The sequence below is a fragment of the Vanderwaltozyma polyspora genome, genomic scaffold, assembly GCF_000150035.1.
Source record: "Vanderwaltozyma polyspora DSM 70294 KpolScaffold1070 genomic scaffold, whole genome shotgun sequence".
NCBI classification, from domain to species: domain Eukaryota; kingdom Fungi; phylum Ascomycota; class Saccharomycetes; order Saccharomycetales; family Saccharomycetaceae; genus Vanderwaltozyma; species Vanderwaltozyma polyspora.
In genome coordinates, this window is record NW_001834640.1 from 59,592 (window position 1) to 83,912 (window position 24,321).

Below are 24,321 nucleotides of genomic sequence, written 5' to 3' on the forward strand. Positions count from 1 at the left end.
TTTAGCAGCTTTCTGGCCTCTCTTTCTAACTACGTTGTTCTTTCTTGGAAAGTTTGGAATCTTTGACATTTCTTCAACATCAGCAACATCTTCCGATAATTGAGATGCAAAATATTGAGCCACTTCATGCGCTATAGCTTCATTTGATTGCAGGTTCAGGCTATCATATATTGTTTCATCTTCTACAAAATCTGGATCCTGATTGGACTCAACAAAATACTTTATGTCATCTTCAATATCTCTAACAGCTTGTGGATCCAGTTCCTCATTAGCCAACAGCCTTAGGGCTAGCTCCATCTGTTGTTGGTGCCATCTATATCTTGCTTGTATTTTTTTATACTCTTCTTTTTTGTCATCATTTGCAGCTGATGCTGTTTTCTTTTTTTTGTTCAGAAGCGTTAATTTATCTATTTCAACCTGTAAAAGATCATATTGTCTCTCAAGTTCGTCTATAGTTTGCGATAGACTTTCGGACACATCTCGTCTTTCTTGTTCTTCTGGATCTAAATTTTCAGACTTTTTCAAACTAATATTTGAGTAGGCTTTCTCTTTCGATGCCTTCTCCACAGCTTTATATTTTTCCATTGCAATTTCTACTGACCTTCTATAGTCCAGGAGAGCATCTTTATCTTTAATATCTGGAGAACTTTGCCATGACTTAATTTGTTCTCTCAGCCTTTGAAGTTTTTTAACCTCTCTTTTCAAGTCAGACTCGAGTTTATCTTTTTGTGATGGATTATTCGTACAGTTTTCATGTCTTTCATAATATGTATCAAAGATCTCAAGACCTTCGTTGATTTTTTTAAAGACTCTATCTACCTCTTGTTGTAATTTTCTATGAGCCATCTCAAACCTTTACTATCAGGACAGTAAAATAAATAAATAAATAGATTAAACTTTGAAATTAAAACTCTCTGAAGAATGATATGGTTATTAAAATTGGTGCAATTTATTATTTAAATAATATCTCCAAATTTCGAAGATATTTTAAAGCGCTATCCCAATATATTAAATAGTCTAAACGGTTAATGTGTTATCTCGGTTATGGAAATAAAGACAGTTATGCTCGTTAATAGCTAGGAAATATTGGAAATATTGTTAAATATGATTATTCTTAGGATGATAGTCTTAAATTCGACAAGATCAGGAACATAAAATGGATCATATCCTATTACCGATGGTATCCACTCATGAGGTAATATCAAAATTTTCAATCTATTTTTCAACAAATGGACGCAAAGCTTTCGAGTTTAAAGTAACCAAAACCGCAAAGTGAAAAATTAATAGAGGTGATGAGATACCGTTGCTGGTGATTATTTCTAATGTTTGATCCAATATTCGATGTATAAGTAAAGGGTGTTCGTTGCATTGCATGAAGTAGAATAGGTTAGTTAACAATTAGACTCTTACAAAGATCAGGTATCCCACTATATGGTGCACTATGATGATTATGCCACAAATAATTAGACTCCATTTGCGTGCAGTATTGATGTGATCTAGTTTTAAAGAAGTTGAAACTGTGTATGGTACTATAGGTGGTAATTGCTGCTGCTGCTGCTGTTGCTGTTGCTGCTGCTGTTGCTGCTGTTGCTGCTGTTGCTGTTGATTTGGTATAATTAAACTTCCAGAAGTTATTGAATTTAATTGAAGCTTTAAAGTGTCTGTTAATGTCAGATTTATTGATTTTGAAATTATTTCCATTGGCAGATTGGTACTATTTAGAAGAAAGTTCGAAATTGGCAGTGTCGCGTTGTTATATGTCCACTCATTAACTTCTATAATATCATAATTATTGATTTTATCAATCAATTCTATCATTTGGTTATTGGTAGAATTTATTACAGTTGTTAGATATCCATTTGTTTGCGAGTAAAGTCTGTCATGTACAATTTGTGATAGTAGTGTATTCACTTTTACTTCAATCTCGTTGCATGACTCAGAAATTTTATTAATCAAATCTAGATGGTCTAAGGGGTTTACTGAAATACTGTCGTTGTGGAATGTCGATGATGTTACTGGTATTTGTTTGGTGAACGTTTGCTGTTCTTTTGATGACAAGTTGTTCCCAAATATTTGCGAATTTTTAATTGTAGTCATCGAATTTTTTTCGATCAGGTCCCAGTAAATTATAACATTTAAAAATATAATCCACAGGTAAACTCCATTAGTGAAAATCCAGTATAAGTAAGCGGAAAATTTGTCCCACCTTTTCTGATTAATATAGAATCTTCGAAATAAAAAATTCGAACATTGATACGTAATAATATTGTTAACCGAAGATTTCAGCTGCAATAATAGTTTCCTTAATCTCTGAAGAGATGTTACCTCTTCCTTTTTAACATATTGAATAATATCCGGGAATCTTGTTTTAATCAACTGAGATTCCCATCTGTATCTCAACCATTCCCAAATAGACGATATTATAACAATTACAAAATATAAAACTACAAACAAAATTGTGAAAGTCTGTATTTTTTCATGCAAATTTGTTGATTCTGTCAATTGCACATTTGAATCTAAGATCTCCCTTTTTGCTAATTGTGGAGATGCGATAATGGTGGATGTATTTGAATGAATCATGGAGAATGACTCGGTGATATTTTTCAGATCAGACTGAAACGACTGTAATAAATCGTAAAATTTAGATTTTGTTGAATTTTCATTTATGCTTAATGAGAAATTATTTGGGACAACGATGGAAAATTCAATTCCTTCGAGCAGGTCTGTTAAATATTCAGTTTGTTGTGTGATATTGCCGAAGATATCTTCGAGAAACCAGTAATTCAAGGAAAAATTTGCAGTTAATTGATTGTAATAATCTGAGTTTTGAGAAGGCTCTAAAAGAAATCCCTTTTCGGCAATATTGTTCCAAGTGTCGTTTATAATTTGAGAGTTTGTGATTAACTTTGTAACAATTGTATTATTAATTGAACTCAGAGTTTGTAATTCTTGAGATTTTTCATCTACTTTTAATGAAAATGTTGCATTCCAGGAATCCAACTGAGATTCCAAATCTGGGAACCAATACTCATGCAGTAACCAAGTTATTGAATCATCAGCATTTTGTAAAGTTTCATTGATAAAGTTATTCCAAATATTATCTAATCCTCGCAATTCGGGAATTACAGAAGTATTCACAGTATGATTCCACGAAATGGTATAGTTTGAGTCTATTGGACTTATATTTTCTTCGTTCCTTTTTTGCAAAAGAGTCGGTGATATAGAGGTAATTACTAAAAATCTTAGTGACCATGTTGCTAACAATAGAAGTGCCAAGGTGTGGAGTAACCAAGGTTTGAACCAACATAGCACTAGCCTTTGAGGCAAACTCAGATTATTAATTAGCATTATATACAAAACTTCTCGGAATTAAGGGTTGAATCACTAGAATGTACTAGTGTTAAATGTCGTTATTGTTATTTTCAGTTACACAACATTGTTCTTTCCCCTAATATAAAAGCTCATTTTAATAAGTTTTGAGATAATAAAACAAATTATTTATATAAAATACATGATTCGATATATATTATATAGCAATTAATATAATTATACTAATAAAAGGATGGTGTTCTCTTGCCAATTTGCTAAGCCCATATCATATATCAGCGGTTAAGAACTTGTTTTAAAAATGTTTGAAGATTAGATGAAAAAATAATGTGTCTCTATTTAAAAACGTTTCTAGTCAAAACGAATCCGACGAGGAATCACCAAAAAAAAAGCATGAGGGAAGTACTGCGTACTAAATGATATTCATGTTGTGACGCGCTTCTGTCCATATGCTAGCGACGCGAGTCGATATATATTAAGATATATAAATATAATAGACCTAATTGAAATGAAGATAATAAATATACCAGTTAATAATTATATTCACCATGATATTCAAATATAATCATTTGAAGATGACATTCGAATCCAGATTCTTCTTCTAACTATCCCATTTTTAGATTTCCATCGATTATTGTTGAAATTCCATGAATAAAACCATCCTTGATCGTCAGAATCTAATGTTCCATTGTAATCCATAAGCACAAACCATTTACAATTATCAGTTGAGTGGTAATTGTGATTATTTTCATTGAGATTCAACGGGAATATTTTCTCGATTGAAGTGACAATGTTGAGTCTGTTTATTACAATACTTACTAGATTATTCTGTAATTTATTGTATAACTGAAATTGAGGCGGATCCAATTGTGGGACTAATAGTTTTGAAGAGAACAATGGATATCCTAAAACAGATATGCCTCTTTCATTTTCTATGATTACCTCTTCCGGTAGACTATCTATAGTAGCCAACAAACCTAACATTTTTGGTAATTGGGTTAATAGCATATGCATACAAAAGACTAAAAGGACAAGAGATATTTTTTTTAAAGAAAATCCATTAATAATATTAAATACCAAGAAGAACACGTATCAATTGAACACTATACATGGAGAGAATAAATTGTTTCAAGGTTTCAATTTTAATATTAGATTCCATATCATTATTCTCTTTATTTCCAAATTAGTCTTCATCTTCATTGAGTAAAATCAGATACACCTAAACCGTGGATAATCAGGAAAGAAGAAACTCAACTAGGCAACACAAAAGAATGCAACCCTAGCAACACAAAATATTGAATGAAAAATGAGATCAATAAACGCAGTATCTAGAGAGCATTGGTGTGTGTTTTCTAACTAATTTTTACAAAATATTTAATAATTGAATAATTCCATCGACTATTCTAATACAGTATTAGTAAAATCGAGATTAAACCTCAAATTTTTGGCTTCAACTAATTAATCAATCATATATAATATTCTCAAGGACTATTAAATTGTACAGATATCTTGTGCTGCATATTTCTTATTATATTCGTTTTAGGAAGAATCTTTACAATGCAGCCATTGCCAGCGAATAAATAAGGTAGATTTTTCGATATCAATCAATATAACAAAAAGATATCTTGCTAGCTGTGTAGTTACCATAAAAAATAAATTAAAATAAATTAAAAAGATATTACCTTAGAAGGGTGTATCACATTTTACGATGGGACAACATAACCTCAAAAACTCCGAGTTGTCTGCATCACAGAATGCACAACAAGTTCTCTCTGTCTCGGTAGAATTAAATACTCTTTACTTGATCAATAATGATCTGTAGTTTATTTTGAACAACGAAGCCAAAGCACGGTATATCATAGTTAAACAAGAACAATTGAGAGCTACTTCTTACAACTATATACACTCCCGTGCACCGCATTCATATTCACATATGCAATACACTTGTCTCTTCTGAACAAACCTCTGGTACGGTACATTACCTTGGTTTTCATTGATGATTGTTGCTAACTATACACCCAAACCAAATACGTAATGGCAAAAGAGAAAAAATTCCTTTGAAATAAACTAATCTTATCCAATATAACTTAAAACACAACTATAACTACAGTTACAGTTATAATTACATGCATGTTACAGCACATCAGCTCAGGATTTATTACGTTTAAATCAAAAATACTAGACTTACTAAGGAAATGTGGCATGTACTAAGCAATAGGTTATTCCATCCATTCTACTCTACTCTACTCTACTCTACTCTACTCTACTCTACTCTAATCTCCCATCATTTCAAATCGTTATTAATGTGTGTGTGTACATTGTATGAATAGATTGATCATTCGCATGAAATACCCTTTTCAATCAATTTCAACCTGCTTACGGCCGAAACTCCCCTGCAATAGATATACTCTTCCAATTACCCTCATATCCGAAGAGCTATATCCATCTTCTGCCCTTTCAATAAAAAAAAAAAAGCGAAGGCAACCTAAGAGAGAGAAAAAAGAAACAACACTTTTCTTATCATGTTAAAAATTACATCAAATATTAAATTTATACATACAACAAACAAACACATCAAGAATATTTATTTTTTTACGTCTGTTATCTTCACTTCTCACCATCTTCAAGGTCTCATTAATTCTATTCTTCTTATAGCTCCTTCTTATAGCTCCTTCTTATAGCTCCTTCTTCCCTCACTTCCCAGCGACCCTCTTCTTCAAAGGTCTCGCCTGGGTTCACCTTTCATCACACATCAAGGTTCTCTCTATATCTCTCCTCCTTTGCTCTTTATCGTATTTTCTCAAACTAATATACATGTGGTTCGGAGCCGAGTTGAGTTTATTCAATTATTTCAGAGATGGATTAAATTTATCTGTGATCTATTAAAACAGAACAATTTCTTCGAAACTTGTTAGAATTAAATGTGGGAATTGCAGGGCTCATACACGCAGTAGAAGAGGAAATGAATCGAAGAGCACAACTGACAACCCAACAGAGAAACAGGCGGACAAACAAAACTCTCTCAATAAAATTATTTAATTTGCTTGAAGTGAAAAAGTAGCAAAAAAGGAATAATATACTGGTACTGCTTAGACTTAGTAAGTTCTTCTGGATTATTCCCAATCTTTAAATTTACCTTGTTTGTGAAGTATGGGTAGAGACAGAGAAAAAACAACTAAAAGGTAATAACATATCGAGCAAGCAAGTAAAAGTAACTTTCTTGGATAATGTCTAGAAAAAATAAAAAGGAACACAAATACGAAGGGAAGCAACTTAAAAAAGAAATACTCATATTCATATTCGTTTTTTCTGGTTTTATAATTTATTTTATTCTGGTTGCTTCCCTCTCTATCCATTTTAGTCCTTACGTTGAATTATAATATCAAGAAATTATGTTGGATGATCTGTGTACAACCAAACCCCTCCAACCTTGTTAAGCTCTTCTTCCGAGTACCCCGTCCCTCTCTTGTACATTTAACTCTGATCTTCTTATTTTTTTTCCCTGATGTTTGGATTATAATTTAACAATATATTATATTTTCCTGCTGTTTCTAGTCCATGCTCCAGGTGAAACTTAGCAAGCTGAGTTTTGTCACTTTTTCCTGCTGAGGAATGGTACTATAAAAGAAAAAAAAATTTTGCCAAATTTCTAACAAGCTTCACTTCAATTCAAAATACAAGAGAACAAGAACAAGAACAACACAATAGACGAATGAACAGTAAAGCTAGGTTCTCTCTCTCTCTTATTCATAGTTTCCTCTGAGAATATTTGAAAGTTGACGTCCATTTTGTTTAAAGTAAAGCTATGGCTCCCCTTCCTTTTTTCAGGTTGTCATTTTAAACAAAAAGAAATTTTTCTTCGAACGTTGTGGTTCAAACGTATTCTATTCTGGCTTTATACTCAATTTAATTAATCCATCAAACTAAGAAGTTCATGAATTGATTAATAATGCTGTTGATGATGATAATGATGATGATGGTTTCTTAAAATTTCAATTTCCCACTTCGAAATCTTTTATTTTTTTTTTCTTGGTCTTCTCAGACGGAAGACTGTAGCCCACTCTATTTTCTTATTACTTTCTCATTGTTTAAAGGAAAGGTGAACCCCCCTCCCTCTTTATCTTCCTAATTAGAATTAAATATTTCATTTCGATTTATTATAATGCCTTCATTACCGTTTCGCTTAATTAAACATATATATGTATAAATATATATATTTATACATATATATGTTTAATATGGAAAAGGTAACTTGAATCTATAAATATATTATTATTTAAGTTAAAAATAAACGGTATTCATAGCGGTTTATTAAGTATTATTATTATTGGCCCTTTTACACCATTTGGCCCCCCGCCTCTCTTCTCTTGTTCTCATTATTTTACCTATTTCAAATAGTAGACACGTTAAACTGTTCTTTTCCATATTGAAGGGTACTCACATGCAGGTATGACTGGGAATTTTATTAGTAATCACAACCTAGCTTCTGGTCACCGCAGCAGTTCTGCTCATCCGACAGATCGTCAACAATTACAACAACATCAACAACAACTTCCTCATCATCAACAGCAACACCAGCCTCCACCACCACCATTATTTGCTGATCTGTTATTAGGTCAAAAGGTATTGGCAGAAACTGGTCAAAAAGTGGCGAGCAGTGCAGAGTTAGCTCACTTGTCCCCAGATGAAACAAGGACTAATTGCAATGGTAGTGGAACAACTAGAAATAATACAAATTCGAGAGCTGAAATAAATTCGATCTCAACTAATAATATCAATGAAAAAAATCCAATAAGAACACACTCTTCAAGTTGTCCACCAGTAAATGAGCAAAACTCAGCAATAAGTTCAACCCAAATGCATACGTCAAATAGTTCTTCAAATACGAATAATACCATTCATGATAATAGCAATAGCAATAGCAACACTACAAATTTCAGACAAAATATGTTAGCAATGTCCATATCGAACAATCCTCATTCATTGAACGATCCTACCATTCAAGAAGCATTATCGCCTTTCTTTCAACCATTTGGAGTAGATGTTTCACATTTACCAATGACTAACCCTCCTATTTTCCAGTCTTCTTTAATGTACGATGATCCTGGTAGAAGAAGACGTATTTCTATTTCTAATGGTCAAATTAGTCAGTTAGGTGAAGATTTGGAGACGGTAGAGAATCTTTACAACACTCAACCACCTCCATTGCCACATAGATACGACCATGTTCAACAAGGAAACAATCTCCCTCCAAATTCCTACGTTTCAAACAACAATAGAACAGCAAACAATGCTAACAATAATCAAAATATGGACAATACTAATAACAGTGGACAGGTGCCACTGCAGGCAGGTACGAGTTTCCAACACCAACAACAACAACAGCAGCAGCAAAGAAATTACAGTCATGTCCAATATCAAGAGCAAATGGCCATGATGAATCATGTAGCTAGAAACATGATGCCTTCACAGAATTTTAAAGTGAATATGGGACAAAATTGGAATAACAACGAACAACATCCAGTTTCACAACCATCACAACAACAATCAGAACAGAATCAACACCAGCATCAACCTCCTGCTACTGTTCCTCCGACTGCCGCTGCTCCTCCGACTGCCGCTGCTCCTCCGACTGCTCCTCCACAACAAGCTTCGAACTCATCCATTGCTCAGCTCACACAAACATTACAACAAGCAACTCCGAATATGTCTAATAACAACACTCCACGACACTCTACTTCAGACCCAGATGTTTCTATAGTGCAAGAGAACACTATATATGATTATGATAAAAATGGTGATGATAGCGTTGATTTCGATGGAATGCCATACTCGAGACAAGCATACCAAGAGTTGACAATGGCAGTTCCTGGTACAACTGCCTGGAAGCGAGCAAGGTTACTGGAACGAAACAGAATTGCAGCATCTAAATGTAGACAAAGGAAGAAGATTGCTCAAATACAATTACAAAGGGACTTTGATGAAATATCTAAAGATAATAAAATCATGAAACAGAAATTAGACTATTATGAAAAACTAGTGACTAAATTTAAAAAATTCTTTGAATCTCATTTGGAACAATGTAAAACAGGTAAAGAATCACTGAAAATGATTGAAGAAATGCTAATGATAGATTCGGGCATTTGTGAAGTTGATAATTCTGGTATAGTTGTCAAAATGGAAGAAGCAGAATAGTATCATGATTAGAATCAAATGATATTAACAAAAATTTTAAAAAGGAGATGACAAATTTTCAATTGAAAAGGGACACTGAAAATCATAATTCATCAATTTTATTCTCATTCAACCTTGCAGATAATTATTTTTTCGTGATTTATAAGTATTTATATATTCCTTCATATCATAGGATGTAGTTATTGACATTAGTTTAATCAATTTCTGTAGTTTATATGATATTATGCGCACGTGATATACTTCTTCATGATTTCCGAGAATGAGGGAATGTCTAGCTTTCACATTCCAAACAGAATAAGAAAAAAAAGAGGTTTTCCCAATAGAGAGAGAGAGCCTTGAGTATAAAAAGCCAGGTGAATTTACTTAGGCGGCTAAATTGATATATTTTAAATAGTCTTAACTTCATTTAATTCATTAAATTCACAGTGAAGCAAAGGGGTAAACTGAAGATCTTTATCTGAAGAAGGTTATGGTGAAATGAGTGAAATGATTGGAATTACTGAAGAGGATTGGATTATATGTTTTGGTATTATTAAAAATAGGAACAAAGCTTTATGGAATACCTTGACTTCCAAATATGGACCTGCTATTGAGGTCAAGGAATTAATTACTATAAAGGAATCTGTGGATTCAAAGGTTTTGTATACATTGGTTCCATCTGAATTACAATTCTTAAACAATAATATTGCTTTATTTATGCAAATCGAACCAATATATAATTATTTGATGAATTGGAAAAGTGATCTGAAAAATAATATTTACTCAAATATTGAAATAATAAAGAGTTTTAAAGATGAGATTACTCATAAAGATATTATTAACTGGTATTTTTTACGCTACAAAGTCCTTTTGATCTTGAAAACTTTAAGTTATCAAAGTAAGGATAAAATATTCTTAAATAACCTATTCAAATGTTTCCAAATACTAATTGTTTCTCATTTCTCGTTTAATGAAGATATGCCCACAAACTACGTCAGGACTGTTACAGAAACAATGATATTTAGATTCCTCAAGAATAATCTTTTAACGAATATAAAAGGTCAAAAACAAGAATACGGTAGAATAATTAAACCATTTTTGAAAAAATGCAATAATAATCATAAAACATTAAATACAAATGCCAGAAAATTCGCAAAAATTCATTTTAGAACTGTGACACATATTTTAAACTTATCCCTTCTAGATACCAATGTTGAATTGAATAATATGAAATCACTTGTTATTATAGAAAATATATGCCTTCTAATTGAAAGTTTGTCTCATCTGCTAATCCTAATCAACGGTGTCATAGTAAATAAAAATCCCAAGAAAGCATACGAAAAGATTTATTTGAAACGATTAAAAATTATTTCAAATAAGTACATCAATGACATATCCAATGAGTTTAATAAAGTTCATTTATCACCAAAACAAAAATATAAATTTTTAAATATTTCAATTGATACTTTGCTAACCGTGATTTCTCAAATAAATTGGAAGATAATTCAAGATAGACAAAACTACCAATCGCAAATGTTTCTTAAAAAGATCGATTCTAAAAGGATCTCAATCCAAAGTATTTTACTGATGTCAGGAGACCTTGACTTAACAGCAACGTTTAGACTAACCAACTGGCCGCAGATTCGATAATAAGATCAAGTATTCATAAAAAGAATCTATGGCCTAAACTGAATGGAAAATAAACTCACTGCTGACAGTGAAATAAATCGGTAATAAGCCCTGAAACGATTCTCGTACTGGGAAAACTTGAACAATCCAGATTTTACTGAATAAATAAAGTCAACGTTAATGTTCATTATTTTTAATTAGTACATTGTCAAGGGAAACAATATATGCAACATGCCAGATTTATGCAAGGGAGATGAAAATTTAGTGGAAGCAGGAAAAATTCCAACATGCAATTTGATGTCTTTTAAAATTCGAGGTAATTTATACGATATTTTCTTATAATCCTTAAACATACATTTCTCGTATATTGAGCGATGAGTTTTTTATATAGGAAGAATTTGACAAACATGATTTCTATCTATATATATAAAAAAATAGGAATGTTTTTGCAAAAATAAAGGGAAGCCAAAGTTATTAACTATTTATTCAATTGACTTTTAAACAATTCCAATCAAAGAAACCAAGCATCTTATTACCATAATGTTGTCATTCAGCGAAGTTATTTCATTTACCCAACAACGTTTAACAAGTCTACCTCCAGGTTATTTGCCAAAATGGTTACTATTTATTTCTGTTGTTTCAGTTTTCAATTCTATTCAAACTTATATCTCAGGTTTAGAATTAACTCGTAGAGTTTATGAAAGAAAACCACAACAAACTACTGAATTGAGTGCTAGAACTTTTGGTACCTGGACCTTTGTTTCTTCCGTTATTAGATTATATGGTGCTTTATATTTAAACGAAGAACATGTTTTCCAATTGACTTTTATCTCTTATATCATTGCTTTAGCTCATTTTGGTTCTGAATGGATGATTTTTGGTACCTGTAAATTTGGTAAAGGTTTATTGGGTCCATTAGTTGTTGCTTCAACCTCTTTGACCTGGATGTACAACCAGAAAGAATATTACACTGGTTCAGCATGGTAAATAATAGTCAATTGATTTTAGCCAATACCATTTCATTTTTTATTTGATCTAGTTACGATTTTTAGATACAATATTTAATTTATTCAATTTCATAAAGTATTCCAGATATATAATTATATGTAGATTTATATGTAATGAATGAATAACCATGTTAGTAAAACGAAGAAGAAATATTGTCAGAGTGGTACGGTCGATAGAAAGTTAGGTTTTAACTTTAATGGATTATAATTGAATAACATAGTTATTTACCTAGTACTAAAATTATATGGGAAAGTTATATACAATATAGCTATCAGGTAAAAAAACCATAGAAAATTAATATTATGTGCATTTAAGAAGTCATTATTGGTTATGATGAGGACGAGTTGGGTCGTTTAATTTTAATACTTCAACCACAGGACCTAATAATCTTTGGAAAGCACTTTTACCTAAGGTAGCTACCTTAGTAGTAGAAGTGGCTTTAACAGTAGCTTGTCTTGGCAAATCATTTAACAAAGCAACTTCACCAAAGTAATCGTGTTGCTTCAAATTAGCTACTATGCCTACACCTTCTTTAATTACATCAGCTGAACCGTATTCGATGAAATAGAAATTTTCACCTACATCACCTTCTTTGATTATTATGGAACCTGCGTCATATAGTTCTGTTTCCAAAGCATCTGCGATTTTTGCTCTATCATAAGTAGTCAAAGTCGATAAAATCGGGACACTTTTCAAGAAATCGTCGTACATCAATCTCTTTTTGAATGAGTTGCCTAATAATATTTTTCTAAAAGTTAATCTATCCAACATCCAAAGCACACAATCTGTTTCTGCCAAGACTGTGGCCGCTCTAGGGCTATTATACATCAATGCCAATTCACCGAAACTTGAACCTGGGCCTGAGGTACTAACTTTTGAATCATTGACGAAAAAGTCTACTGTACCTTGTTCGACTACGTAGAAATAGTCACCTTCATCACCTTGTTTAATAATTTCTGTTCCCTTTGTCACTCTTTTTTCTTCCAAAGAGTTGATAACCAATTTTTTTGAATCTTTATCCAATTTGTTGAACAAGAAGTTTTTACCAATTGATTTTTCTAATCTTTTCAATTGTTCTCCTGTTTTCTCTGAATAGTGTTCAGGTTTCCAGTCGGTTTCGAGGTTGTTTGGTTCGAAAGTTTCGCCGCTGACAGAAGTTCTTCTCAAGGCGTTGAAGTTCATTGGTATTTTTTTATGTTTTAGTGATTCCTCATTTTTGTTTGCTAGATCCAATGGTGAGTTTGAGGCTTCTATTTTTGTTTCACGTTGGTCGAATGAGAAATCTTGTTTGAAAGGGTCCTTTGCAGAAGGGTCCTCTTTGTGGATGACATTAGTAGTGTGAGGGTCGTGTTCTGAGAATGGTGATTTGAATAGTAGATGTGAACGGTCGCCAGTTTCTACTTGAGAAGAGCGAGTTGCGGAAGTTATACTTGGTGGGGTGTTATTTTTATTGATTTGTGATTTGAAGAGTTTTCTCTGTTCTTCCAATTTGCAGTTGAAGTAATTCGCTGAGAATTGGATGATATCAGAAGGGCAATCCCGTTCTACAGCTGCTCTGTATTGACCCAATTCTAGTTCTTGTTCCTCTGTTAAACCCATTTTCCAAACTTGTGATGTAAACCCAAAAAATAAAATAAAATATATATAAAAAAAGGTAAAGGTAGGGGGGGATGTGGGTGTGTAGTGCTAAATCCGATTCAACTTTTAATTCTTATTGTAATTATGGGAATAGAATAATTTCAATAACCCTTGGAGTGTGAGTGTGTATGTATATATATATATGATTATGCGACTGGAGTAAGCGTATAATAATATAAATACAGATGGGGAAAACACAGACTATTTCTTTGACACGTTGATCTGAATACGGTAGTCGAAGTAAGTTGTATGAAAACAGAGATAAGAATAGAATAGACTTGACTTGATCTAGGTGAACTTAGTTTCGATAGGTAGGAAGGTGTTGAAACTGACAACGAAACAAAATTAAAAAAAAATAAAAATGAAAATAAAATAGATAAGAGAGAGAGCTTCTTTTCTTCAAATAAATTGTTTCTTATAAAAAAAGATAAACTAAGCTAATTCAATTATAGTTGTATTAAATTTAAGTTACTTTATGTTTTTTGTTAAAAATGCTTAAAATTCTTGAAATTGCAATTTCTAATAATCATTTCATTTCCTGAACATGGATGGGTTGGGATTCAAGGGGGAGCCTTTTTTTTTTTTGGGTTTCCCGTTTCCCGTTTCGAAGGTGAAGGTGAACGAGACGAGACGAATTTTTCCGTTTTCCGTTTGTCTTGCGGGCGATGGTGCTTGGTTGATGACGTGTGTGGTGATCGAGTGCACGTGATGTGGGTGATATGTTGGAATGGCAGGGTAACCGTATTTGTGTCTTTGTGTCTTTGTGTCTTTGTGTCTTTGTGTCTTTGTGTCAGAGTTACTTGGAAGAAGTGATGGTGACATTTAGTGTATACATATATTGGATATATACTGAATACATATATCCAATATATAATAGAATAGAATAGAATACAATACAATACAATATGCAATATATGCAAATGAGCAATTGCAAATGGAACTGTAACGGGTGGCTCGTCACACAACAAACGTAAATATATAGTTGTACATTTGTACATTTCTGCACCAGTGCCTAGAGACTAATACAACCATTCATATCCAGTCTATACTCTACCCTGTCCGGTATGCTCACTTCTATCTAAAATATACTTTTACTACTGCGTCACGTGACTGTGTTCTCTAATTTTCCATTTTTTCTCAAACTTTTTCATCTCTCCGGCCGTCCTACATCCTTCTCTCTGTAAACATTTTTTTTATGTAAACTCACAACACCAACCAACAAAAAACACATTAAAAGATAAACCATATACAGTAAGTAAACTATTTCAATATGTTGTGGTTAAAGCTTTATACATCACCCACTAGCCAAACTAATCACAGCTTCATCTACTTCCATACTCAACGAAACCACTCAACGTTAGTTTCAACTCTCCCCATCGGTACAGCTTAATTTGAACCCTGTTTTGTGAATACATATATCATATATATACATACACTCACACTCACACTACAAGAGTCTACCATTATAATGAGCTCAGAGAACCAACCAGCAGATCAGTCTGCTTCACTGAATCCAGCAACCTCTAAAGAATCTAGTGTTTCTGCCTCAACTGGTGCTCCAAAACCATCCACAAGCGCATCTGTTAGTGAACCACCTCTATTACCTCATCTCCAGCAACAGCAACAACAACAAGATGCATTGAAAATCAATTACGAAGAAGAAGCAAAAAAATTAGAAGATAAAGCTTTACGTTTCTTAGCAAAACAATCACATCCTGTCGTCGTACCTAAATTTGCATCTTGGTTTGATTTTAATCAAATTCATGAAATTGAAAAAAAAAGTTTACCTGATTTCTTCAACGATTCTTCAAGATTCAAGACCCAGAAAGTTTATAGAGACGCAAGAAATTTCATGATCAACAGTTATAGATTATCACCATTCGAATATTTGACAATGACCGCCGTAAGAAGAAATATCGCCATGGATGTCGCCTCTATAAATAAAATTCACGAATTCTTGGAAAAATGGGGATTGATCAATTACCAAATCGATCCAAGATCTAAACCTTCCCTAGTGGGCCCAAGTTTTACAGGCCATTTCCAACTTATCCTGGACACTCCACAAGGCCTGAAACCAAACGTTCCAACAAAAATTATGGAGCCTCCTGCAATGAAAGATGATGACGAAGATGATCTTGACGATGAAGATGTAGATATGGAAAGCAATACAGATCAATACCCTCATAACTTATTGCTAAGGAAAAGTGTTTATGATTCCACTAACGATTTTAATGCCTTAAGTACTCGTGAAAAAATTTCAAGACAAATAGAGAAAACTTTTATTTGCCATACATGTGGAATCGATTCAGTCATCGTGCAATACCATAACTTACGTTCGAGAGATGCCAATATTTGCTCCAACTGTTACGAAAAAGGTCATTTTGGTTCCAAATTCGTAGACTCGGATTTTATGAAAGTTGAAACAAACAAAAGATTCCTCTCAGCAAATGAATGGTCAGATCAAGAAATCGTATTGCTCTTAGAAGGATTGGAAATGTATGCCGACGATTGGTCCAAAATTTCAGAACATGTAGGAACTAAAGCTGTTGAACAATGTATTGAAAAATATATAACTTTACCTATGGACGAGGCCAAGATCAATGAAATAATATCTACAAAGAAGAATAATAGAAAAACAGATATAAATTCATCTGAAGAAGAAGTGGCTAAAATCGTAAGTGCAACGATTAACTCTCTTCTGAATCAAATGGATATGATTAGATCTAAAGAGGAAAACTCTTCTTCGGATAAGTATATTGAAGAAACTAAAATTGTAGTTGACGAATTGACAAAATTGGCAATTGCTAAACTGGATTCCAAATTTACTAAACTACGTGAACTAGAGAAAAAACTTCAAAGAAGTCAAGAAAAATATTATAAAGAATCAGAGGATTTATCAAATGACAGAATAATGTTGTCAAAACAAATTTCCCACATTAACGACGATTTATCAAAATTAGCCCACAATAAAAAAGTTGTGTTAGTATCAGATCCAAATACACAAGTTAAACTAATCGATACCGATGAAATAATAGAATCTAATAAATTAGAACAAAAAATAAAAGAAACAACCGTCGAACCACTATCGAAGTCAGACGCTTATAAGTCGCTAATTTTATAGCATCCCAACTAAATCAAGGTCAAAAATAAAAACTGTTTTAAATTTAAACTAAACTTAAATAAAATGCGATTATAAATACCTTTGTATAAAGTTATAAACTATCCATAGTTCTGTAAAACTAATCAAAAATCATATACCATCTCATTACTAAGAAGTATAACCTTTCCAACTATCTGTCTATCTGTCTATCTGTCTATCTGTCTATCTGTCCGTCTGTCTTAATTCATTTTATCTCGTTCCTTTAAATTCTTAATTAGGCCACATCAGCCCTTAGCACAATATACATATTCTATGAAAAATTAGTTAACTCATCGAATATGTATATTATAATAATAGATCGTTGTTGGTTAATGGGGAGTTGTTAAGTTAATTGTTTCATTGGTTAACCAATGGTTATGAATACGAATAAGTTGATTAACATCTAATATGATTAGTACCTTTTTAAGTTTGGTGTTATGCTTTGGCTTAACCAAGGGACACGGTGTAGGTAAGCATCATCATCAACATGACAATAATGAAAGGGGTGAGTTGTCTGCCGTTATAACTCTATTGGAAAAGAATTTGTTTGCTTATGGACCAAGGTATAATGCATTGATAGCTACTACAATCATTCAAATTATGCCTTGTGTTATAGTTTATTTGATTCCATCTTTACAAAAAGGTGTAGGGGAAAGCTCATTTCTAACAGCACTGGTAGCATTTGCATTAGGTACATTGCTAGGTGATATATTTCTTCATTTATTACCAGAAACTTTGAGTGTATCAGATGGAGATTCAGAAATGAAGGTTCCGATAATGGCATCTGGTTTGTTTGTTGGGTTTATGATGTTTTTAATAATTGAAAAATTATTGAGAATTATTTCTGAACCAGATGGAGCCCCTGGAGAACATATTCATTCTCATGGACATTCTCATTCCCATGGTGGAACACCAGAGCCAATACTTATTTCAGCATCAGGGTATATGCAAGAGAAAGATGATTCTAATATGAAGAAGAGATCGAAGAAGGATAAAAAATCTAAGAATAAGGACAAGAACCTGCTCACTGAAGAAGCTTCAAACGATGAGAAAAAGGTTAATGGTTCATCGGAGAACAAGATTACAGCATATCTGAACGTTTTATCCGGATTTGCGCATAATGTCACTGATGGTATGGCTTTAGCTTCTTCATTTTATAGTTCTGGTCAAATCGGTGTCATCACTACTGTTGCTGTGATGTTCCATGAAGTGCCTCATGAGCTTGGTGACTTTGCATTATTATTGTCAAGTGGGTTTTCGTTTTCTCAAGCTGTCAAGTCTCAATTAATCACATCTATCGGAGCAATTCTAGGAACAGCAATTGGGTGCGCTATCAATGAGCTTCCAAGTTCGGTTAATCTTGATAACAACAATGGTATTCAAATTCAAGGTATCCAATTAACAGATTTAATGCTTCCAATATCGACTGGTGGATTCATATACATAGCAGCAGTCGGCGCGGTTCCAGGAATTCTACAAAATGTAGGAACTACAAAGTGTGCTAAACTAAAGACAATGGCACTACAATTGATATCAATCTGCATTGGATTTGTAATGATGGCAGTCATTGCGGACTGATACGCCTCACAATGGTCACTACCATTTTTTCCCCCAAATATTTACTCTCTCATCGATAAATAATTGTATAATTAACTGTTTTCAAAGAATGGACTCTTAATGGTAACATGTGAAACTCCTTCAAATTCCTAGAACGATATTCAAATACACTTAGACCCTACCTATAGGCTAGCATGATAGTAGGCCATAGTGCCTATCGTGTATTATAATGGCATTTATAGTAGTGTGTCGTATGTATCAAGTTCTATCATTTAATACGTTGTGTATTTTGTCTCGATATCTAACGTAATTAAGGGTAAAAAACAATAAAGATGATCAACTTAAGATCAGAATTGAAAACTAATAAAGATGACGATGAGATTAATTTAAAAATATTGATGTTTCTGTTGGAAGAAAGTATCTATAGGAGTACCTCAGGTAATATTTATTATCTGTAAGTGGGCAGGGGCTAATTTGAGATATATCTGTGGAATTTTGGGGGTATGGAAGAGGTGAAATTGACATTTATTTTATTAGAGGTGCCTTGGAAGGTTATCAACTGTGACGTTGGTCCTATTGATGATATTTTAGTTACTGGAGAGTTTGATGGTTGGCGTGCGGTCCAGTATCATCTGGAGCTTGGTATGGATGGTGTTTACAGAAGCAAAATTCCAGTTTTAGAGGATCACAAGGATGTTATTTTTAAGTTTCAAATTAATGGTAATTTTTGGACAACTTTGTCTTCTTTTGAAACTATTTGGGATAACGAAGGCCATTTGAATAATATTCTATCCTATAAGGATTGTAAATTTATTTCTGAGAATGACATCGATGAGAATGTTACTATAAATGAAATGGGATCCACTTTGGATTGTAGGGAAATGTCCGAAAGTACAGTAAGCCATGCTCCACATTCTACGGCAGTAGAAGAGAATACCCTTCACAAGGTAATATTTAGTCCTCGGATTACAACAGTGGATCTGGATGAGTCGAAAGATGATTATATTAACGTATCATCCAATGGAGAATTGAGCAGCATTGAAAATTTAGAATTGGATATGAATGAAATGGAGGAAAACGTTGAAAGTACGTTGCAATTTACAAATAGAAATGAATTTTCCACGGATTATAAACCGTTATTCAATCTAGTGACTGTCACCAAGAAGATGAGAACATTTTTGAATAAATGATAAGAATTGAATATTTACTTCTCTATTTGTTTGTGTGTGTGCTCTTGTCTTGTTTGTGTTTTTTCTCCCTTTCTTCATATATGCTGACAAGAAAAATCAAGGTGTCTGCTAAACGTTGCTAATTCGAAATTCAAAAGGTATGTATCCTTATTGAACCACTACTGTTTCACATTCACCACACATCACAAGGATACCCATTGCATATGTCCACCATTTAAATCTGTGTTTGTTTCTTCGTTTGTTTGGGTATTTTTTTTTATCTTTAACTGGTCTGGCTATGTTTAAGTTTTTACGTTTACATTTTTTTTTTACTTTACTTTCACCATTAATACCTGTCACTCTAAAATGCTGGTCATTTGCAGGATAGTGAACCCTTTACATTGATAGAATTACAAATACCTCTTTTAAATAACTTAGATACTCATATTTTATGGTTACTGTATAACTAATTTGTTTCCCAATATATTTTTAACTATAATAGCAAAAAAGATACAACAAAAATTCAGAAGAATCAAAACAATTGCAACAACAGAAACAATTGTTACCGTCATTGTAATCAGATATACGTCTTTAGAATGGCATTAGTCCTTTAAATTGACAGTGCATTATTCAACTTTCTTCAGGTCTTATTTGTTATACAAGTCGCGAAAACTGTGATATAATTAAAATTTAAAGATGAGACGCGTAAATAAAATAAGCCTAACTTATATAAAAACAAGACTACTTTAAACAAAGTACTGACAAGTGTATCATTTGGTATAAGAGGTTGTGGTTAGAAGTGAGACTATTGTCGGTTTAGTTTGTTATGTCTGAGGTACGTAGGTCTTCCAGGTTGAGATCGAGGTCATCCAATGTTACAAGTCGTAATTCCTCACCAAGTTCAGATGAACGTGGTCGTAGTGTTAGTGTGATCCAGACAGATGATAATACAGCTATGACAGATATATCTGATGAAGAGTCTAGTTCTGATGAAGAGAACAATGAGGTAGATGAGGATTATGAAGAGCCTTCCAGAGCTAGGAGGTCCAAGAAGAGAAAGCCAAAGGCGAAGAAAGCAGTAGGTACTAAAAGGTCCAAATCTGGGAGAAGTTTAAAGGCAACTTCAAATGATATTGAGAGGCCTAAACCAGTCAATCTTGGTGGTTCTAAGAAGGAGCAAGAACATTATTTAGAAGTTGTTAAAGATTTCGAGGCAACTGAATTATTTTCAATTTTAGCTACTGCAGAGGATATTTCTGTAGATGAATTGATAAGAGAATGGTTAGAAACTTATAAAGAGAATAGAGATCATTTTTTGCAGGAATTTATCAATCTATTGTTATGTTGCTGTGGTGCAGTCGCTCGTGTTGAAGAGCATGATGTTCATAGCAATGAATCATCCAATGAAACAATTACAGAAGTACAAATCTTATTCCAAAAACAAAAAATGCATGAATTTCATTTATTGATTAGCAAAAATAATAAAAGAAAGGCCAAATATAAGAATCTTTATGATAATTTCATTGAGTTCATGTCAAAGATTATGGAAATAGCAAATGACATGCAATTATTGTACTCTGAGTCAGAAGATGACAATGAAATAACTTCAAATCCATTTGTGATTGATCTGCTAACATGGCTTTCCTCTCTCTCTGTTTGTAAGATCAGATGTCTAAGATATGTGTCTACTTTGAGTTTATATTTATTCCAAGATTCTTTGACAGAATATGTGGTGGAGATCGAAAGTAAATATCTGTCGAAGCTGACAAAACAATTGACTCAAGAACAAAAGAAAAAAAGACCAAGTACTAAGACTATGGAAAAATTAGAGGCTAGTATTGAGGAACTTCAAAGTAACAAAGCTGTCACTGAAGGCATTATTGACAACATCGTAAAATTATCATTTGTTCATAGATTCAAGGATATTGATGAATCTATTAGATCAGAATCTATTTTGCATTTATCTACTTGGATTAAACATTATCCTGAATATTTCTTAAAAGTTACTTTTTTAAAGTATTTTGGTTGGCTACTAAGTGACAGTTCTGTTGATGTCAGACTGCAGGTATTGAAAACTTTGCCTCAACTGATATCTAAACATAATAAAAAATCAGTAGATAATTCGGCAGTGAGACAGTTTTTTGAAAGATTCAAAGAAAGAATATTTGATATGGCCTTAAAGGATATTGATTTAGAAGTCAGATTAAACGCTGTTAACGTTTTAATAGAAGTAGCACCTCTGGGTTATTTGGAAGACGCCGAAATATTAGCACTTTCAAGTCTTATTTTTGTCAATAGAAAAGTTAAAGTATCATCTCACAGTAAAAACTCGAGATTTTTGGCAACTGTAGCAAAGTTCTTTGCAAGAGTGACGATTGAAAAATGTGAAGAATTTAGTTCAAGTTATGATGTACCCGAATCTATATTTGGTCTTGATTCTAACTCACTTATTAAGATTGCCATTCTGGTTGGTCTATTAAGTAAATCTTTAATCTATCACCTACAAAATTCTGAAGCTTTAGACTCCACTGAGAAGCTAGAAATATTATTCCAAGCTGCTGAATTTTTACATCCGTATTATGGTTCATTAATAGAGGATATCTGTAAATTGCTGACATACGATAGTGAATTATCATATTCTTTTTTACAATTGGAAAATTCAGATGAAGAGAATTCAGTCAGGGAAACATTACTGTTGCCAGATAAATCAGAAAATATTACTATATATACTGCTATCCTAAGTGGTCTTTGTCATGGTGGATCAATTCAAGGAACCCAACAAAAATTTAGAATTGCAGAATCGGTATTACCTTACATTGAAAATCTCTTAACATATTTGCCAGTGCACCAAATTAATATTCTAGAGCCAATATTATCGATTTTCAACATTTTTACTTTTGAAGATTGGATTCATGCAGGATATGAAAAGAAATTATCCACCATTGTGGATAAGATTCTAAGGATATTTTCAGAATGCATGTTAGATGGTGATTCAAGAGACTTAAGATATAAGTCATTTTCTGCAACGTTAGAAACTATTAAAAAAATGAATCTAAATGAGCTAAATGAAATTTGTATAAACCAGATATCATACTTGAAACTACAGTTTCAAAAGTTCTTAATCGAAAGAATGGATCCAAATGAATATGAAATAGATTTTAATGAGACCATTGCGACGTTGTACGGTAGGTATTTGAACAAAATGGTTCTTCTTGGGAAGGATTATGAATTGGAAGTTGATAAGCAACTTTTACAGTCATTCATGGAAAATTTTCTATCGAGGGTTCCAAAATTTTTTGAATCGTGTTCTTTTGATACGATAAAATTGATGAATTTTAGATTTTTAACCTTAATTGTTACATGGCAACTTCATAAATGGACAGAAATTATTCAAAATTCCATTGATACTGACGCGACTGTCGAAGTTTCAGTTGATGTCATTCAAATGATAGCGTCAATAGTTGAGCGTTTGAATACAACTCTAATTACAACTGATAATGATGAATATATAAATTCAGAAAAATTGGCAGAGTGTATGCTGTTGAAATTAAACATAAGCACTTCATTAATGGATATAGTTTCAGCTTTAAAAATATTTGACATAAGTTTACCTGAAAATGAAAGCTCATGGAAGGAAAGTATTAAGGAAAATTTCCCATATTATTTACATGATAAAGTGTCAGACATTCTATATCAAATTTTCCTATATTTAGAGGCCATTTTCTCTAAAGAGATTGGCGAGAATATAGAGAGACTAGCTGGTGAAAATGTTAACTTTAATGACATTGAAAATAACGGCGTATTTAACAATGTAGAGGCCGAATTACTGTTATTTACTATCAAATTAAAAGGGCTAATAAAACTAAAGATACTTAAAGGGGATATCAATGAAAGAGTTAAACTGAATAAAGATATTTTTGGACCATTATTTATAAGTATTGTTGATGAAACAATTTTTGAAAATAATTCCAAAAAACAACCACATAAGCTACAAAAAAATATTCATCAACCGGAACATAGAGCTGTTTTATTATCATCTGCTGGAGATATCGAATCGGACCCAATCGAAGGTTCTCCAGAAAGAACAAGTCATCATGTAGAGGATATTGAAATGATAGATAATGATCCAATCGAGGATTCAGATTCTTAATAACTATTATTTTATAGAGAATAAGAAAAATAATTATATACTAGCTAGTATGAATATCAATACGTTATAAAAAAAATTAGTTATAACTAATAATAATAATCATAATACTTATAATTATAATAACAACCAATTCTGAACATTTCCATTTTCCATATCAAGAATCATCCTTAGTCAGTACATATTTTATTAAATCATGAACTGTTAATTTTAGTATGGGAAACTTAAATGCGTATAAAAAATTGAAATCTTAGAAACTTAATCATACTAAGTGAATAAACTACTGGAATAAAAGACAAGTGTAAGAAGTTATAGGGATAGACATGAGTGTATTAAGTAAGGTATTTGTTGTAGTTGCTATAATTCAATTGATGCATTCTGGATTTTCCAGTTCTGAATTCCATAGATTAGTTAGATCACAAAGTATAAATAGTTCCAGGTATGTTGGTGTTACATTACCATTAGATATTAAATTAGAGGCATATATTGGAATGATACTGTTCACAATTGGTATTTTCATGTCATTTGAAAAG

The 24,321-nt window shown here is 32.5% G+C and overlaps 12 protein-coding genes across 12 annotated transcripts in view; 8 read left to right on the forward strand and 4 right to left on the reverse strand.

Annotated features, from left to right (window-relative positions):
• NOT3 overlaps positions 1–846 on the reverse strand; it is a gene marked incomplete at both ends in the record, with an annotated part of 2,152 nt that extends 1,306 nt beyond the window's left edge. Inside the window, one exon of the mRNA XM_001643951.1 lies at positions 1–846. Coding sequence (XP_001644001.1) covers positions 1–846 — 846 coding nt within the window.
• Positions 847–1,398: 552 nt separating this feature from the next.
• Positions 1,399–3,348, reverse strand: PRM2 (pheromone-regulated protein PRM2; the record flags this gene model as incomplete). Its single annotated transcript, XM_001643952.1, has 1 exon — positions 1,399–3,348. The coding sequence occupies one exon, from the start codon at positions 3,346–3,348 to the stop codon at positions 1,399–1,401; it is 1,950 nt and encodes a 649-aa protein (XP_001644002.1).
• A 534-nt stretch (positions 3,349–3,882) lies between these two features.
• SPO73 (Spo73p) lies at positions 3,883–4,341 on the reverse strand (the record flags this gene model as incomplete). The annotated part of the gene is made up of 1 exon (XM_001643953.1): positions 3,883–4,341. The coding sequence occupies one exon, from the start codon at positions 4,339–4,341 to the stop codon at positions 3,883–3,885; it is 459 nt and encodes a 152-aa protein (XP_001644003.1).
• A 3,435-nt stretch (positions 4,342–7,776) lies between these two features.
• Kpol_1070p29 (bZIP transcription factor) lies at positions 7,777–9,522 on the forward strand (the record flags this gene model as incomplete). Its single annotated transcript, XM_001643954.1, has 1 exon — positions 7,777–9,522. The coding sequence occupies one exon, from the start codon at positions 7,777–7,779 to the stop codon at positions 9,520–9,522; it is 1,746 nt and encodes a 581-aa protein (XP_001644004.1).
• Positions 9,523–9,999: 477 nt separating this feature from the next.
• Positions 10,000–11,151, forward strand: MEI4 (Mei4p; the record flags this gene model as incomplete). The annotated part of the gene is made up of 1 exon (XM_001643955.1): positions 10,000–11,151. The coding sequence occupies one exon, from the start codon at positions 10,000–10,002 to the stop codon at positions 11,149–11,151; it is 1,152 nt and encodes a 383-aa protein (XP_001644005.1).
• A 519-nt stretch (positions 11,152–11,670) lies between these two features.
• ERG28 (Erg28p) lies at positions 11,671–12,117 on the forward strand (the record flags this gene model as incomplete). Its single annotated transcript, XM_001643956.1, has 1 exon — positions 11,671–12,117. The coding sequence occupies one exon, from the start codon at positions 11,671–11,673 to the stop codon at positions 12,115–12,117; it is 447 nt and encodes a 148-aa protein (XP_001644006.1).
• Positions 12,118–12,459: 342 nt separating this feature from the next.
• Positions 12,460–13,737, reverse strand: BCY1 (cAMP-dependent protein kinase regulatory subunit BCY1; the record flags this gene model as incomplete). The annotated part of the gene is made up of 1 exon (XM_001643957.1): positions 12,460–13,737. One exon carries the CDS (start codon positions 13,735–13,737, stop codon positions 12,460–12,462), a length of 1,278 nt encoding a protein of 425 aa, XP_001644007.1.
• A 1,507-nt stretch (positions 13,738–15,244) lies between these two features.
• On the forward strand, positions 15,245–16,897 carry Kpol_1070p33 (uncharacterized protein; the record flags this gene model as incomplete). The annotated part of the gene is made up of 1 exon (XM_001643958.1): positions 15,245–16,897. One exon carries the CDS (start codon positions 15,245–15,247, stop codon positions 16,895–16,897), a length of 1,653 nt encoding a protein of 550 aa, XP_001644008.1.
• Positions 16,898–17,323: 426 nt separating this feature from the next.
• On the forward strand, positions 17,324–18,493 carry YKE4 (Zn(2+) transporter YKE4; the record flags this gene model as incomplete). The annotated part of the gene is made up of 1 exon (XM_001643959.1): positions 17,324–18,493. The coding sequence occupies one exon, from the start codon at positions 17,324–17,326 to the stop codon at positions 18,491–18,493; it is 1,170 nt and encodes a 389-aa protein (XP_001644009.1).
• Positions 18,494–18,975: 482 nt separating this feature from the next.
• ATG45 (Atg45p) lies at positions 18,976–19,662 on the forward strand (the record flags this gene model as incomplete). Its single annotated transcript, XM_001643960.1, has 1 exon — positions 18,976–19,662. One exon carries the CDS (start codon positions 18,976–18,978, stop codon positions 19,660–19,662), a length of 687 nt encoding a protein of 228 aa, XP_001644010.1.
• Positions 19,663–20,467: 805 nt separating this feature from the next.
• On the forward strand, positions 20,468–23,791 carry IRR1 (cohesin subunit IRR1; the record flags this gene model as incomplete). Its single annotated transcript, XM_001643961.1, has 1 exon — positions 20,468–23,791. The coding sequence occupies one exon, from the start codon at positions 20,468–20,470 to the stop codon at positions 23,789–23,791; it is 3,324 nt and encodes a 1,107-aa protein (XP_001644011.1).
• Positions 23,792–24,111: 320 nt separating this feature from the next.
• On the forward strand, positions 24,112–24,321 carry EMC5 (Emc5p; the record flags this gene model as incomplete). Its single annotated transcript, XM_001643962.1, has 1 exon — positions 24,112–24,321. A coding segment is annotated over one exon (210 nt), but the record flags the coding sequence as incomplete, so codon positions are not given.